This window comes from Leptonychotes weddellii, chromosome 3, assembly GCF_054177405.1.
Source record: "Leptonychotes weddellii isolate Sample4059 chromosome 3, ASM5417740v2, whole genome shotgun sequence".
Lineage (NCBI taxonomy): Eukaryota > Metazoa > Chordata > Mammalia > Carnivora > Phocidae > Leptonychotes > Leptonychotes weddellii.
In genome coordinates this window covers 55,727,842-55,747,311 of record NC_138371.1, presented here as the reverse complement: position 1 = coordinate 55,747,311, position 19,470 = coordinate 55,727,842, and the positions used below count along the sequence as shown (strand labels likewise).

At 34.5% G+C, this 19,470-nt stretch overlaps 1 protein-coding gene across 5 annotated transcripts in view; it reads right to left on the bottom strand.

Annotated features, from left to right (window-relative positions):
* TLK1 (tousled like kinase 1) overlaps positions 1 to 19,470 on the bottom strand; it is a 149,118-nt gene that overhangs the window by 94,052 nt on the left and 35,596 nt on the right. For 3 of the 5 annotated variants that reach the window (XM_081814201.1, XM_081814198.1, XM_081814197.1), the window contains exon 2: positions 10,485 to 10,603. In XM_081814201.1, the coding sequence (XP_081670327.1) occupies positions 10,485 to 10,603 (119 nt within the window). Of the gene's footprint in view, positions 1 to 10,484; positions 10,604 to 17,217; positions 17,267 to 19,470 lie in introns of all 5 variants that reach the window. The other 2 variants (XM_081814199.1, XM_081814200.1) reach the window with 1 other exon arrangement.

Genomic DNA, 19,470 nt, shown 5'->3' with positions numbered 1-19,470 from the left:
GTGCTATGGTGAGTGCTGTGAATTGTGCAAGACTGTTGAATCACAGATCTGTACCTCTGAAACAAATGAGGCAATATATGTTAAGAAAAAATAAAAAAGAAGATAGTAGGAGGGGAAGAATGAAGGGGGGGAATCGGAGGGGGAAGACGAACCATGAGAGACGATGGACTCTGAAAAACAAACTGAGGGTTCTAGAGGGAAGGGGGGTGGGAGAATGGGTTAGTCCGGTGATGGGTATTAAAGAGGGCACGTTCTGCATGGAGCACTGGGTGTTATGCACAAACAATGAATCATGGAACACTACATCAAAAACTAATGATGTAATGTATGGTGATTAACATAACAATAGAAAAATTTTTTTAAAAACCTAGTACATAATCATTTATATTATCAGATACACAGTTATATACACATGCAAGCACACACTCAGACTTCTGAAGCCTTCCAAAAATAGATTTGGGGGGGGGTGCAAACACTCATGGGACATTTCTTAAAATATAAAAGCAACATAGGCACATGGGAAAAAAATTTCATTACAAAAATATAAATTTCTCCCTCCCACACCAGTCCCAATATTCAAAGGTGACTTTTTAAAAAACTGTTTTTAATGAAATTTTTGAATAGGCAATACAAATAGGCTACCTCACTTTATTATCTTTCTAGAGGCTATATGTCTACACTAACAAATGAAGTATACAAACTTGGTTCCTCCCTTCTTATTCAAAAAAATAACATTATACAGACTGTCCTGCATTGCTTTCTTTTCTCTTAATACAGGCTGGAATATTCCAAATCAATATAAAATAGATTCTTAACTTCTTTTTTCCTTTGCTAAGTCCTTTCTTTCAAACAGGTGCAGAGTATTCTATTATGTACTATATTTCAAAAAATTCTTTATTGACTTTACCATGAAAGATGAAGAATTTATTTATTAAGATTTTATTTATTTGACAGAGACAGAGAAAGCACAAGCAGGGGGATCAGGACAGGGAGAAGCAAGATCCCCACTAAGTAGAGAGCAAGACTCGGGGCTCGATTCCAGGACCCTGGGATCATGACCTGAGCCAAAGGCAGACGCTTAACCAACGGAGCCACCCATGAGCCCTGAAAGATGAAGAATTTAGTTCACTGGCACCACAGCGTCCCCTTCTTCCTGATATATTTATCTTTTTTATTTTAAATTCTTCAAATAGTTATCTTACCAAAAATACACAATTTTTAAATTCTTTCAACCATGTGTGATTCCTCACTATGTAAAATAAAAAATATATCTTTACATTTAGCTCCTTTTCCCAACATGACAGCTACACAATAACTTTTACATCAGTACCCTTTATAATATTTACCTTTACCTTCTATCTGTAATCCTATAACAGAGCCACAAAACTCATGCCACAAGGATCTGGGGCAAGTAAAAAATAAACAGGTGAAGCAGGCTTGGGATAAGATAAAAGTGGCATAGACAGAATAAAAGTTTTCTCTCTCTCCAAGTTTTGTTATTAGCTGCAAACACTGAATTAGTGAATGCTGCTAAATCATTGCCTCAGGGAAATACACAGTTAGGGTCCTGCAAGCTTTGCATCACATTTTTTGTTAACCAATTAATATATAACCTTGTTCTGTATAAAAGTGTGTTTGTTTTAAGATGCCTTATTTAATATCTATTGTTGACTCATTCACACTGAATTCATAGCCAATAGCACTATAACTCAGGACTGAACAAAGCTTATAGAACACACATTTTCTCCCTAAGGCACCTCACAGCCTTCTTGTGCTCAGAACACTAGACAGCACCTCAGCACTACTAACCTTGGGGGCCATTTTAAAGAGCAAAATCACCAATAAAAATCACAAAAAAGTGAAAAACATGGCACTAAGTAAACTGTGAAAAGAACACTTGTTTAAACTAGGAGAGTTGAGACACACAGGCAGAATGTTGCTTTATTCAGCCTCCGACGATTCAAATTTTTCAACACTGTACATGCACAGGCCCTTAAATGACCAGCAAAAGCAATCTGAGTATTGATTTTGAGGTTACAAATAAATCAGAGCATGTAGGTGAATGTGCAATTACAGAATCCCTGAATAAAGAGGACTGACTATTGTATGTGTATGTATACCTATCAAATCAACCCTATAAATTATATTGTGCAAATAGTAAATCTTGTATAGCCTGCTGTTTTATATATATTTAAACAGACAAAATTTAAAATAATTATATTAAAAGCCCTCATTATAACTGCATTTTAATAAATTCACCATGTATTTTTAGACCTGCTTGATCTATAAAAATTTATAATTGTCATATATTCCTTATGGATGATTAGTCCTTAAAAAATATCTCTTTATACCATTCTGGCTTTTGTTTCTGAAGAATGGTTTATTTGATATTCATTCTTGCATTCAAAAATATTTATTTTGGGCCTTACTACTGTTGCAGGTGCTAGAAATATAGCAATAAAAAAAAAAAAGACAACTCCACGGGCTCATGGAACTTACATTGTACAAGAAAGGAAAGAGACAAAAAACAAACATAAATATTTAGTATTATGTAAGGAACCAATTAAGTACTTTTAAAGAAATTAAAGAGTTAAGGTAGAGTGACATAGCTATCTTCTTACATAGAGTGGACAGGGAAAGCCTCTTTGAAGAGGTAATACTTGAGCAAACATTTGAAGTATGTTTGAAGCAAGTTACAAAACAATGTGGGTGTAGTGGGATAGTTGTTAGTGGAACAGGGTAGTTAGTCTAAAGTTAGGTCAGAAGGTTTTCATGATGAAGACATTGAACTGTATTTTAAATGTGATGGGAAGTCTTTGGAAGGTTCTGAGTTAGGGAGAAACTGACCTCAAATTTATATTTAATTCTACTTTCTTCTTCTCTATGATCACCTGAAATATTTTCTTTCCAGTTATTTCCAATCTGTGTCATTTTGGGGAGATGTTTTTTGTCAACAGCCTACAGATGGATTCTCATTTGTTGTGATAATATATACTTGACTTTATTCCTTCCATATTACATTAATAGTTAAATTAGAATTGTTTCTTCTTTCTCTCTACCTCACTTTTACTGGATTAAGTTTCTTTTTATTCCTCCTTCTACACGCTGTCACAGTAATTTAGAAGTTCTGTTTACAGTTATCTCTGTTGCCTGTGCTTATTACTTTACTTTTAAGCAAACATAACATACTTCCTTATAGGTAATCAATTTTTTACTCTATACTCCTAGATGATTTTCTTACCTTTCTCCCATTCCTCCTCTCCCAGAGCACCTTCACTATCAGAAATTTAATCCTTGTGCTTTAAGTTCCACATTACAAACTCCTGGTTCCCCATTATTAAAATATGCTTACACAATAATACAGCATTTCACAGGCACATTATCACCACCAGTTTAGATAAAACCATTATAACAGTCATTGCTCAACACTATCTTACATTCTGTAGCTCATCTGTATTTTTAAATTTAAATGAATATTTTAAAAATACAAGCTTATCCAAAAAGAACAGTAAACCAAAATTAATTCATCATCCAACATATAGTCTATACTCAAATTTCCTGAAATATCTCAAAAACATCCTTTATAACCATTTTTCTCCAAATCCAGGAGCAAATCAGGATTCACAGATTCAATTTGGCTATGTCTCTTTTGTCTCAAACAATCTACAAAAGTCCCTCTGCCTCCCTTTGTTCTTCATGGCACTGAACACTTTGAAGAAAGAGTCCAGGCCAATTGTCCAGTAGGATGTTGCAGGAGTATTTTCTCATGACTAAATTCAAATCAAACATTTCCACCATGGGGGAAAAAAAAAACAACATTTCCACCATGAAAACTATAGGTGATCTGTGTTCCTCTTGTTGCATCACCTCAGAATGCACCTAATGTCAGACTGTCTGTGCCACTGCCAATAAAAAATGAGTTTCCTTATTATGGTAGTGAAAAACAAATCTCTCCATTTTAAATACCCATTTTCTCTTTTGTAATATATAACTCATCTACAGGGTGAAAATTTGAGACCCTGAAAATATACTGGTCTCTAAAACATTTTACTAAATGATTTTAACAACCACTGATGATCCCTGCCTTAATTAATAATTATGCTGGGCAATACTGAACATTCATTTCCTCATTCTACATCCTTTCTACGTTAGCTGACATTCTTCCAAGAGACTACCACATAACAACAAGCATACCTAGCTTGGTTCTTAAGTACCATTCCCCACTAAAATGAAGCAGGGCTCCTTGGAGAAAAATCTGTTCACATTCATTGCAGAGATCACAGTGATACTAGAGAGAGATGGTAGGGATGTGTCTATACATGAGCACAAAAATTCACAAAAATGTTTACATCTCTTAAATCTAAATAAAGAGTATGCAAGTATTCTTTGTACAGTATTTTCAATTTTCTATAGGTATAATATTTTTTAAAAGTAAAAAGTTGTTTAAAAAAATTGGGGGGAGGAGTGGGAAATCCTGCAGAAATGTGTAAGTATCAGTTTGAGTATATATATACAATTAATATAAATATATAAATGAGTATAGAGTATCATCCTAATACTAAAAATAGAATATGTAACTTTGAAACATCAGGAAAAACTCCATTTGTCCAATGGAAAGCAAGGGGTAGAAGGGAATAAAAGTGAAATATAACTAGAAGACATTAGACAATAGATAGCACAGCAAGTCAGAAAATAACAATAATTACAAAAAATGTAATGGACTAGACCCACCTTTTAAGAGGTAAAAACACTAATATTCTATCAAAAAAGACATGTGGCCTACAAGAAATACAATTAAAACAAAATGAGTAAAAATAATAGAAAAACGTATACCCATATATTTAAGACAAATAGGAATGAAAAGAAAGCCAATGATACTAATCTTAAGATTTGAAAAAAACAAGTATTAAATGAAAAAATAATTACATGGTTATAAAAAGAACAAAATAAGATGTATGTATGTAAAAATATGGCCTCCAAATGTATCAAGCAAATATTGATAACTACAAGCTGAAATACATAAATCAATAATCACAGCCAATGATTTCTTAAATGAATTGAAGCACAGCTGACACGCAATGTTACATCAGTTTCAGGTGTACAACATAGTGACTGGACAACTCTATACGTTATGCTATGGTCATAAGTGTAGCTGCCATCTGTCATCATACAATGCTGTTATAATACCACTGATGTTTCATATATATATATTGCCTATATAGCTGAAGATTTTAATACGCCACTCAGAAAAAGGTCAAGCTGACAATACGAGGAAATATTTAAGATCTGAACAAATAAAATTAAGAGCTATTAGATATGAAATGTTTATAAAACAGGGCACATTTCAGGAATTAATGTCATACAAACTATATTTTCAAAATGTAATGCAATAAATTAGAAATCCATAACAAAAGAATAGCTCAAAATATCCCAATTAATAACCCTTGTCTTAAAAAGGAAATAAAGGTGGGGTGCCCTCCTGGCTCAGTCAATGGAACAAGTAACTGCTGATCTCAGAGTTGTGGAGTTTGAGCTCCACACTGGGTATAGAGCTTACATAAAAAAAAAAGTGGAGTAAGTATTGTAGTATGTAGTTTTTTGGGTCTGACTTCTTTTAGCATAATCCATTCATCTGAGATGCATCCATGTTGTTACATATTATCAATAGTCTCTTACTTTTTATTGCTAAATAGTATTTCATTGTATAAATATATATACCACACTTCTTTTCAATACATTTCTCTTAGATGAGGAACAGCTGAGTTGTATCCAATATTCTGAAAATTACAAATTAAGCTTCTCCTTCCTTTTAGATTTCACAGTTGTTTATGTGGTGTAAATTATCGCTCAAAACATAGAATATTTCCATTTCTGAAGATCATGACCAATATAAAGAAAAAATATATATGTGAGGTGTAAGAAATAAAACTGTCATTTTTGGAAGATAATTATTGGTTAGAGAAGCCTAAAGAATCAACGACCTGTTACAACCAAAAAAAAAAAAAAAAAAAAAAAGGACCAACAGCAAGACCGCTGCATATAAGACCAAACGATAAAAATCAAACACCTCCTAGGTCCACAATAACCAACTAGAAAATAAAAAAAAATACTTTAGCCACAAAAACTAAAGTATTCAGAAATTAGCCAAAAGAATTCATAAAAACTAGCCAAAAATTCTTAAGATCTCTATAGGGAGAACTGAATAAATAGAGACACGTTTCATGTATTTGGATGGGACAACCTAATCTTATAAAGATTTTAACTACTCCTCAATTAATCTATAAATGCAATGCATTCAAAATAAGAATTCTATTTCATAATCTTTTAAGGAAAAAGACACAAATAAGCTATTACAGAAGAATCTCCAAATGCTAACAAGCAAATGAAGGGATACTCAAATTTTAAATGAGGGAATAAAGAACCATAAAAAAACTAAGTCAGCTTTACTGAGTCAACTTTATAAAAGAAGATTAAAGAAGAGACTTGCTCTATCATATAAAAAAGATATATCAAAAATACAACAGTATTTTTTTAAAATGTGATACTGGGACAAGAATACAGACCAGTGGAACGTAAGAGAAATTTCAGACAGATCCATATATATACATGGCAAATTAATATATGATAAAGGTAGCATCACCGATCAGTGGAAAAATTTGGATGATTTAAAAAGCATTGTGGAGAGGGGCGCCTGGGTGGCTCAGTCAGTTAAGTGTCCAACTCTTGATTTCAGCTCAGATCATGATCTCAGGGTCTTGTAATCAAGCCTGTGGCAGGCTCCACACTCAGGGAATCTGCTTGAGATTCTCTCTCTCCCCCTGCCCCCACCCCTCTCTCTAAAATAAATAAATAAATCTTTTAAAAAATGTTTTAAAAAAAAGCAGCACTGTGGAGAAAACTGGTTCAGATGGAGAAAAGTAAAACTGGATCCCTATCAATACTATATAAAAGGTGGGGCCTAAAGGGCAAATATGATAGTAAAACTATAAAATTAACAGAAGAATCTGCAGAATATCTTTGTGGCCCAGGGGTGAGGAACAAGTATTTAATTCTCAGAATACCTCAGGGTCCACTGAACCCAATTTTAATGTTTGAGCTTCTTTTTCAAGTAGTTCTACCTATTTGTAAAGATTGGTATTTGTCACAAGGTGGGGGGGGGGGCACCTGGGTGGTTCAGTCGGTTAGGTTCCGACTCTTGATTTCAGCTCAAGTCATGATCTCAGGGTCGTGAGATCAAGCCCCAAGTCAGGCTCATGCTTGGCGTGGAGGCTGCTTAAGATTCTCCTTCTCCACCCCCCCACCCCCCATTCATGCTCCCTCTCTAAAAGATTAGTATTTGGGGACTTTTATTCTTTCTTAGAGATCATCCAAAGAATAAAAATAAAATTTATTTTTAATGGAATAAAATGCATTCTATCTTATAATTAATCACCAGACATCCAACAGACCCTTTCACAAATTTAAATTACATTATGGGATCTTACTGATCTTATTTTTCCTATATTTTATTATTACATCATCCTAGGAATTACTTCATTACTCATCATCGTTCATCAATTATTCCCAACTATGCTAAAACAAACAAAAACCACTAAAAAAAAAATAGAAGAATGAGGATATGACAGGCAGAATAATGTCCTCCAGTGACACTCACATCCTAATCCCCAGAACCTGTGAATGTTATAGGACTGCACATGTAAGGGGGTAAGGACTTTGAACTGGGGGAATTATACCAAATTATCCAGATGGGCATGAGCCAATCTAATCGCAAGTACTTAAAAGTGATGAACCTTTCTAGATTGTGGTCAGAGGGAGATGTGACTTCCAAAGAACAGTAAGAGAGTTGCATCATTGCTGGCTTTGAAGATGGAGGAAAGAGACTAAAAGCCAAGAAATGCGGTCAGCCTCTAGAAGCTAGAAAAAGGCAAGGAAAAGGTGCCCCCCACTTCCCACCACTGGAGCCTCCAAGAAAGAAATCAAGTTCTGCACACACATTGATTTTAGCCCAATGAGACCAATGTCAGACTTCTGACCCTCAGAACTATAAGAAAATAAATGTCTTGTTTTAAGCAACTCTGCAGTGGTTTTCTTTGGTAGAAAGAGAAAAATAATGCAGATTTAATGACCTAAAAGAGTGATGCAATAGTGAAATAAGTGATTATCTCTCAAGTTATCTTCCTGTCTTGCCCAAAGTACTGCATCATCCTTCAAGAATGTATAAAAGACTAGAGCAGGGGCGCCTGGGTGGCTCAATCAGTTAAGTATGGACTCTTGACTTTGGATCAGGTCATGATCTCACTGTCATGAGATCAAACTCCATGTTGGGCTCCATGCTCAGCAAGGAGTCTGCTTGGGTTTCTCTCCCTCTGCCCCTCCTCCCACTCATGCGTGCACTACCTCTCAAATGAATAAATAAATCTTAAAAAAAAAAAATACTAGAGACATCCTTGCAGACTGATATTAGATTGCACTGACTCCAGTGGAGAATTCAGAAATTTTCATTTTCCACCCAAGATGGTCAAGGGAAGAAAACGACAGCGGAAGACATTTTGTAATTATTAAACAAATCAGAAAATAAATACAAAGAGATAACAACACCTCTAGACTCTACTCTAAAACTGATGGCAATGACTATGTAAGTGAAATCTCAGAGTCACCAACTGATATTATCCTAGATGAATTTTCTCAAATTCAAGAATCAATGAATTGGATAACATATTTCTAAGGAAAAAAAGGAAACATGGTATTTTCATTAGTTAGTCATTCAACTGAAGGACTTCATCATATAATATTCTTCTACATGAATTTGGACCACTTGATGCTCAAAGGATGCATGACAATATCCTTTATCTTTTATGATGCTTGTGCACCAAGATTTACTTGATACAAAGAGGATTTTATGTTTAAATTATTATTAAAATGTCTAATAAAGTTGTTTTTCATTATACCTTTATTCCTACAGCTATAAATTAGTAGCAAAATAACTTAAAATATAAAAATAGCAAAAGGATGGGGCACCTGGGTGGCGCAGTTGGTTAAACATCCAACTCTTGGTTTTGGCTCAGGTCATGATCTCAGGGTGGTGAGATCAAGCTCCGTGCTCAGCACAGAGCCCGCTTGGGTTTCTCTCTCCCTGTGCCCCACCCACTGCTTGCTCTCTGGTGCGCTCTCTCTCTCTCTCATAAATAATTTTTTTTTTAAAGATTTTATTTATTTGACAGAGAGAGAGATAGCGAGAGCAGGAACACAAGCGGGGGAGTGGGAGAGGGAGAAGCAGGCTTCCCACCGAGCAGGGAGCCCGATGCGGGGCTCGATCCCAGGATCCTGGGATCATGACCTGAGCCGACAGCAGCCGCTTAACCTACTGAGCCACCCAGGCGCCCCACATAAATAAATCTTCAAAAGAAAAAGGAAAAGGATCTATTTGACCCAGATGGTTCATAGTGACGGCTGTTTTTCTAAGTATACCAAGAGCTATCCAAAATTTCAGAGTTACAGACTATAAGTTAAAAAAAATTGGTGACTTTGATTACAACAAAATTAAAGAGTCCTCTACAATAATCCTATACGATAATGGATATCATGAACAAAGGTGATAGACATGACAAAATGGGAGAAGTTATTTGCACTGTATACAGCCAACATGGAATTGATATATAAATATACATGGAATATGGGAAAATCAGTTTGAAAAAGAAAGTAATCCTGATAGAAAAATAGGAAAAGCATTGTAACAATTTATAAGAGACTCCCAAAAAGCTAACAAGCACATGAAGAAATGCTCAAAATAATTGGTGGTACAAGAAAAAAAAAAAAAAAAAAAAGAGGGATACTATTTTACACGTTAATGAGAAATCCAGATGATGCCAAGTGTTTCTGGGATGTAGGGATACATAAATGATCATGCATTCTGTTAAAAGTATGGGTTAGTCCTGTACAACTGTTCTGAATAGCAATCTTATACTATTCATTCAATTTAACTCTATATATACCCTATAACCCAGCAATTCTGCACCTAAGAATGTAACCTAAACAAATGCTCACAGAGGTCCATAAGAGAAAAAGTACATGAAATCCACTACAGTGTGAGGTAATGGGGAGCTGAAGACAACCTGAGGTCTATCACTGGAAAGCCTAAGAGATATGCAGCAGTTGTACAAATAGGAACATAAACAGATAGGAACAAGGGTGACAAAAGCAAGGAAGAGAAAAAATTATATAATGGGAGAAGAGCAGTTCAATCTACTCAATTAATTCTTACTCCTGAAACCGATTATGCTGTATTAGAACATCATGCCCCTGAAGTATCTTATGCTGTATTAAAAATCAGGTTTGTAAATGCTGAATTTTTCCCTATACATTACAAAAATTACAGTAAGTGGTAATTTGATATTAAACACACATGTAGGATTCTTTTACAAAGTATGTTCCGGATCATTTAATACAATGAAAGAATGTCAAATAAAGATTATAATTTTACTCACTTTTGCTCCAACACTGCAACTGCCAGTGCTTCCAGTGCTCCCACTTGCAACTCCTGTAAACCTAGCTTCCAATAATTCTTGCCTTCTTGGATCCAGACTATGAAGCTCATCCATTGCACCTATTAATAATAGAAAAGGAAAATAAAACACAAATATATACCTTCATATACACACAAACACAAAATACATAGATGTGGTTAGTTGAGATACCAATATAAACCTAATGAATGCATTCTATGAACAGATTAAGAGACGTTAAAATTTTTATCATGTCCTTCACTCATTTATCAAAACAACCAACAGTGAATTTCCAACACTTCCAACTGTAATCCACAGTAAGAAATATATTTTCCACCCAATTCAGTACAAAGACACATACACACATGTATTAAAAAATTCCACAAATACTTCTTACTGCATGCAGTGCACGCCAATATTTTCTAGTCTATTTTGTCCATCAGAAAAGAAAAACACTGGTTGTGAGCTATTTAATTGATTTCATGTGCCATTAATGGACCATGGGTCCACAGTTTGAAAAACACTACTCTCATAGTATAATCTTAGCTTATGCAGAATTCTGACGCTAAGTGACATTAGTAGTTATTTTGTTTATTTATACCTTATCTGACTATATTTTAAACTGGGAAAGATTTTTTTATGACTGTCACATCCCAAAGATTTTTGGTACATTTGATAGTTTTCAGTTTCTATCAGGTGAATGAAAAATATGCATATATCAAACAGATCATTGAGGTAACAGCTATCACTGAAGAATCACTCCAATCACTGGAGAATCACTCCAATCACTGGAGAATTAAAGGGGAAAAATTAGTATCCTCATGTAATTGCTACTATGCAGACTAAAGCACCACAAATTCTAGCTAAAGTTCAATTTTAAACTTCTTTTTTTCATGTCTGCCAACTCTCTACTGATAAAAAACCTTAGAACTGACATAAATGAGTGGTTCTCGAAAGGAATAAGGAGCAATCCCAAATCACATGTGGACACTTTCAAACTAAACTAACTAGACCCCTTCCACATACTCTGACACTCCTCTATCTTAAAGTTTAACAGTTATTCCTACAGATTTTATCTTTTAAAATTGCTTTCATTACCTTTCATTGTTATCTGGACAGAGGACTGAATGGATAATGGCCATCCTGCCATGTTTACTTCCATATATCTGTACCTGAATATATATTTTCTGCCCACTCCTCTTTCTTCCATCTCAAAGAGGTAACTCCCTTTAAAAAGCTGAAGCCTTCAATTTTTGCTTTTGATCCCATTCCTTCTTGACATCCAAGGGATCTTGCATTTGCATGTATAGACCTAAAACTATAGAACTCTTAGAAGAAAACATAGGGTAAAGCATCATGATCTTGGAGGATTTGGCAATGATTTCTTAGATATCAAACTGGGAAAAAAATGCAAGATCCCGTGCAGAATACATAAATAAATCCTACAATTCAACAAAAAAACCTCAAACAACCCAATTTAAAACGTGGGCGGGGGAGAAGGACCTGGGTGGCTCAGTCAGTTAAGCGTCTGCCTTTGGCTCAGGTCATGATCTCGGGGTCCTGGGATCGAGTCCCACATTGGGCTCCCTGCTCAGCAGGAAGCCTGCTTCTCCCTCTCCCCTCCCTCTGCTGCTCCCCCTGCTTGTGCTCTCTCGCTCTCTCAAATAAACAAACAAATAAATAAATAAATAAAATCTTAAAAAAAAATGGGAGGGGGTGGCACAGTCAGTTGAGTGTCCATCTGACTCTTGATTTCGGCTCAGGTCATCATCTCAGGGTCATAGGATTGAACCCCATACTGGGTTCTGTGCCCCGTGTTTGGCTCTGCACTCAGCACAGATCTGCTTGAGATTATCTCTCTCCCTCTCCCTCTGCCCCTCCACCTGCTATCTCTCTAAAATAAAACTAAACTTAAAAAATCTTTAAAAAATAGATGGGCAGAGGACATGAACAGACATTTCTCCAAAGATATGTAACTGGCCAATAATTAAATGAAAAGAGGTTCAATATCAATCATTAGGGAAATGCAAATCAAAACCCACAATGACATACCACTTCACACCCATTAGGATGGCTACTATAATAGAACCAAAAATAGTAAGTGTTCGTAAGGATGTGGAGAAATTTGAACCTTTGTGCATGGCTAGTGGGAACGTAAACTGGTGCAACCATTGGGGAAAACCATATGGCAGTTCCTTAAAAAATTAAACATAGAATTACATATGATCCAGAAAGTCCACTTCTGAGTATATACCCAACAGAAATGAAAGCAAGGACTAGAATAGATCTTTATACACCATGTTCATACCAGCATTATTCACAACAGCCAAAAGGTAGAAGCAACCTAAGTGTCCATCGATGAATGAATGGATTAACAAAATGTGGTCTATGCATAAAATGGAATATTACTCAACATTAAAAACAAAGGAAATTTTGACACAGGTTACAATATAGATGAACTTTGAAGACATTATGCTAAGTGTGAAATAAGCCAAACACAAAAGGACAAAAATTGTACAATTCCACTTATATGAGATTCCTAATAGTCAAATTCAGAGACAGAAAGTAGATGATGGCTGACAGAGACAGAGGGGCATGGTGGAATGAGAAGTTAGTGTTTAATGGGTACAGAGTTTCAATGGGGAAGATACAAAAGTTCTGGAGATGGATGGTGGTGATGATAGTACAATAATGTGAATATACTTAATGGCACTGAACTGTACACCTAAAAATAGTTAAAATGGTAAATGTTGTATTATGTACACTTTACCACAACGCTTACAAACAACTTTTTAAAAATAATTAAATTGAACTTCATCAAAATTTTAACTTTGCTAGTTCAAAAGACATGGTTGTAAAAATGAAAAACAAGAGACAGAGAAAATATTTATAAAACATTTATGTGCTATATACTATTTCTACTCTTTGGCTTGGTAACTGGTTGATGGGATGGCCCACTGAAATTTAGCAGAGAAGATGAGGACCTAAGTCCCCACTTTGACCTGAACCAACTAATAATGTAGTATTTTGTTTAACCCTGTTTTTGTTTCTTAGATATACAGCTTCCTCTAGGACCTCAACCCTCCCCCATGAGGTCCTAGAGGAAGCTAAACGATAGAGGAAAAACAAACAATTGGTTTCTAACCAAAACTCCTACGAGTCCCAACCTCTAACACCTTCTAACAAGTTTTTACAACTTTTTAATAGCGATGTATGCAAGAACCCCTGGTATAATTCTTGGCAAATAACAGATGCTTAACAAATATTAGCATACTTGTCTATTTTTTTTAAAGATTTTATTTGTCTATTAGAGAGAGAGAGAGCACAAGCCGGGGAGGGGGGGGGAGAGTGGCAGGCAGAGGAAGAGGGAGAAGCAGGCTCCCCACTGAGCAGGGAACTCAACATGGGGCTCGATCCCAGGACCCTGGGATCATGAACTGAGCTGAAGGCAGACACTTAACTGACTGAGCCATCCCGGTGGCCCTAGCATACTTGTCTAAATAAAAATGGAACCTTGAATACTAGAGCCTGCCTCCCAAAATGCAGTCCATTGACCAGCAGCATCTGTTATTACCTCAGATGCTTGTAAGAAATGCAAAATCTTGGGTCCTACCCCTAGACCTAGCAAATCAGAATCTGCATTTTAATAAGATCTTCAGGCAATTACTACGTGCATTCATGTCTGAGAAGCACTGCTATAGAATCTGGGTCCTCAAACTTTTCCTGAAAAGGGCCCAACTGTATTTCAGTCTTTGCAGGCCAAGGACAAAAACATATAGATACTTACATAATGAGAGAGAAAAACTTCCTATAAACTTTCTGTTGACAAAATTCAAGATATAATAAGTATATTTTATAATATTATAAAATATAAGTCTGCTAATAAAAAAATGGAATTGGGGTAACACTTAATTTTAGTTTCCTATCATCAAAATCTTGCAAATATTCAACTGATTATGTTGATCAGCTTTTATGTATTTATCTTTGAAATGTCTTTTCTGACAGATAGGTACTGCTAAATACTGGTATTGACCCACAAATACATGATTTTAATGAGTATATTCATTACTTTGAAGGCAGCTATAGAAGTCTCCTAGATTCTTTTGATATTTGCTTTTCAATATGTCACTACACTGCAGAATAATCACTTCCAATTGGAAGTTAGGTAGAAGTTCCTCAAGTGCATAATTAAATGGATTTTGAGATATGGAAACTTTCTTTGCACTTGCATCAATGTCTGAAAATTGTTGCTGGAACTGTAGTTTGATGGTGGAAAATATATTCATGCAAATTCATATGGGAATGAAGATCTCACTTTGACAGAAGAGATGTGTAAAGCAGCTGGATGTTACTTGTGATTCAAACATCAGTTGTCACTGAAATGACTTAACTGCAGCTAAAGTTCACATGTAAGCACTATTTTACCTCATAATTTTATGTTAGATTCATTCAAAAATATTTCTAAATCTTCAGAAAAAGCTAATTTCCAAAGCCAATCAGTATTTGACAATAGTGGTTGAAGGCCATCCTGATTCATTCAGAAAAATTTCATTATCAGTCCTAAGCTCAAAAAACTGTAAAACAATTTTACTACTAAAGCCAGTCAAGATATCCAGCTTCTATGGCCAACAAAAATTCACGCAGCTGATGCTAATTAAAACCATGAGAGCAAATGAAGACCACCACTGACAATACTGATTCAGTAACACATGATAAATTCAAATATTTTCTGCAAAGTACCTACTGATGAATAACACAACAAATAACCATAGCTTTGAACACCTCACATTTTTATAAGCTTTGTAAAGTTATCCAACTAAGCCTTTTTCTGTTCCACACATATTTTTACCACCATCAGTTTTAACACATCTTATCAGATTCCACTTCAGATTGTACTTAGTGTTTTCTCAACTTTGAAGATATTCTTGTGTGTAGTTGTTCTCTACAGACTATTCACAGAGTTTAATTGTTCTGCCACTTCAAATCTGGCATTGACACCTTGAATAAACAACAACTGAATAGTATCAATAACATCTGTCAACTCAGCAAGAGCCAAGGAAAACCACTATAAATTACTTGCCTTGTTTTTTAATTGACTACTGATGTTGCTTCAAATGTCCTTAACTCTTAAATCAACTGTTCTTGCCAAAAAATTTATAGTCTAAAACAAGTTTATTTTTTCTGGACACATTTTTTTTGCTGCAATCAAATACAATTTAATTAACTCACCATCAGTAAATGGCTTTCCTTGCTTGGCTAACAAATGAGCCACTTGGAAACTTATTTTGGTGGCAGCCTCATTTTCAATTTTTATTTTTATGAAGAAATTATGCTGTGATAAGATATTCCATTTTAAATTGACTGTTACTTTAAGAAAATAGAATTGAGAATAGTGTGGTATATGCTTAGTCTAATAATGTCAACATAAATTCTTCTCTAACAGCTACAGTGTCACTGAATAAGAAAATGTTTTGCCAATTCAACAAAATAATATACACTCCACTGTGCCTTAAAAGCATGGCACTCAGAGTCCATTTTTCTTTTCTTGTTTTGACATGATAGATATGCACTGATATAAAAAAATAAAACAAATATTGCAGGCTGGCAATACACATGGCACTCAAAACACTGTCAAGTTATAACAGCAGCACTGAAATCTGTAGTGCACCAAAAGCTGTATGAAGGGATAAGAATGTCACAACTACTCTGCTCTGCCATTATAATGCAGAAACAGCTGTGTTCCAATAAAACTTTATTTATGGGCACTAAAATTTGAATTTCACATATCATAAAGTATTATTCTTTCAATTTTTTAACCATACAAAAATAGGTACTTTGTTGACTCCTGCTATAGCAAACACATTTCAAAGATTTTAATTTTTTATGGAATCAAACTGTCACTTCTGACACTTATCAGAAATTTGGTCCTTAATTACAAGAGGTGAGATTTTCTGAAGAATATGTAATTTCACTATAATCCACTAAATTCTTTATTATACAATATACTTTGGAAAAAGAAATTATAAAAGCCACTATAAAGACCATATCATCCTTAAAGAATACCCATCTCTAAATACAACCACCCGTCTCCCAATTATGCTACTATTCTTACTAAACTGCTCCATAAAATGTATTATAAACCCAAAATTTCACATAAAAAATATAATGACATGTCACTACCCAAATTAGAGATCACATCCTATTCTTTTTTTTTTTTTTTAATTTTATTTATTTATTTGACAGAGAGAGACAGCGAGAGAGGGAACACAAGCAGTGGGAGTGGGAGAGGGAGAAGCAGGCTTCCCGCCGAGCAAGGAGCCCAACACAGGGCTCGATCCCAGGACCCTGGGACCATGACCCAAACCGAAGGCAGACGCTTAACCAACTGAGCCACATCCTATTCTATAAAGAAAAAATTTAGGGAAACATAAATGAAGGCCACAGTTTTACCCATTAGAGAAGTATGTCATGGCCCCTTCTAATAAACATTTTCTCCCTCCCTCTCTTACACACACACACACACACACACACACACACTCTTTCACTCACTCAATAGATGTTAGTTTTTATAAAACTAGCCTCCCAAGGTGACCGGTCTAAAAAAGATGCATGTATTTAGACATAGTATTAGTTCTGGTTAGTCAGCATTACTTTATAGTTTTATCATCTTTTTATGACAAGGAATCTATCTTTCATTATATCATTTTTTAATTACCTTAAGACTTCATCTTCCTTGGCAGATAGTCAAAACAAAATCACGATATCTAGAAAGCATGTTAATACCAGAAAGGTTAATACCAGTTACCAAAAAGTAAATGAGTTTGCTCACTTAGACCTTTCTAATAAATTCAACTGCTACTAAGCCATTGCCTTACATTTTTAAATTTAAAACTTCCTGAAGTCTGAAAATATTTTAACTCATTCCAGATTTTAATTGTTACTTTTTATATTTCATCTGATAAGCTGATTTATACAGAACAGTTAAGGTCTTTCTTCTATTAATACTTTTCACATTATACTTGATAAGGCAAAGAACTCTGATTAAAACACAAATACCATGATAAAGTTAGAAATTATTTCAACAAGATAAAATATTCCATTTAAATCACTCCTTTTCATTAGTTTTTTAATGCATTTCAAAGTATAGGAAACAAAAAGAATTTAAGAAGTCTACACTGTTCAACACTCCAGAATTATTTGACTCTTGTCTTGAAACATCCATTTTAACATGGTTAATAGAATATATCTATTTTCAAATACAGCATTTTGTATCATATATTTAGCAAACATAGCTATTACTTATGTTGACTACATTACATTCTAACATTTATTCCACAGCTTGATTGCCAATTTAAAACCAAATATCCTAATTTTTTGGTACTTAAATGAACATGTTAAATGGAGCTATCACAAAAGTGGCCCAATTTCTTTCATAACCTTCCCCCCCCATGAATCTAAAAAAAGATCTCCCACATTTTTTTCCCTCATGATTTTAAATATTAGCATTTGGAAATTTAATCCATTTAGAATTTAATTGTATATAGCTATCTTTTTTTCCAAAGGAAAATGTCATAAAATTTCTCACAAATGCAACCTTTCCCACTGATCTGAAATACTTTTCTAGCCATCTATCATATTCCCACATAAATATGGGTCTGTTTCTGTACTTTATTCTGTTTCACTAAACTATCTGAGCTATACACATCTATCCATCTACCTACACATGTATGTATTGTATATATACATATATATATATATTTACATACCTACACTCTTTTTCAGACACACACCCCAAATATTTCATCAAGAATGACTGAAAAGAGTAAGCATAGAAAGCCAGATTCCTGAATCTAGTATATACAATCAGTTATATAAGCCTGTGGTAAAGAAAAGACAGGTCTGATCTAGAACCACTCCAAGTCAGATTAATACCTCACCTTATCTTTAAGATACTTAGTCATTTTAAACACTTTTGTTATAATCCTTACAGCAAAGAATTCAGACATACTGAGACCAAATTATTCATATAAAAAAATAGCTTGCATCAGAGTAAAGCACAGAGTTTTGGTTTTTGCTTCTCTGCCCTGTCATGACCTTAGAGAATTAGTAATAATTTAATTTCATATTTTATTCTTATAAATAAAAAATGTATGACAGCTAATTTTTCCTTCATCAAAAATAAATACAGAAATAGGCAAGTTGTGTAAGCATGGCCAAGTTCCTTAGCCATGTTTCAGCTTCTTTATATATAAAACGGATAATAAAAGTATGTACCTTATAGTTGTTAGAATAAGGTAAGTGTATATGAAGAGTTTTAAACTAAACCTGTCACTTAGTATTCAATAAATGTGAGCATATATGTATGCTACAATACAAGTGCTCAATAAAGACTGGCATTTATTATGTACATAATATAAGCTCCCTTCTAGCTTTCTCCCTGTGGTTAGAATTTCCTGGTAGGTAAAATGGCATATACTTCAATGCCTAATTTTTTTCTGTTAATGTCAAAGTAATATAACTAACTCCTATTCCTCTATCTTCTTTAAGCTTATAATAATTTGCTATTTTTAGAATCAATTTCTCTCATATACACACATATATACATATACACACATACATGCATGTACATATACATACACACACATGTACATATGTGTGTATACATACATACATATATGTATGTATTTTTATAGTAGGCTACTTCTCTAACATCCTGTTCTCATCTTAAGGAAATTGAGATACTGAGAGATTAAATCATATTACCTATTGTTAGAACTGATATCCACTCAACTAAGCACCCCTTATCCCAAAAGAGCAGTCCAAAAGAAGAGTGTAAGAGTGTGTGTGTGTGTGTGTGTGTGAGAGAGAGAGAGAGAGAGAGAGAGAGAGAGAGAAAATGAACACGCATGTGCTTATGCATGTAAAAAGCAGTGTTTTCTAAGAAAGGTCCAAAATAGGAATTTGGTAA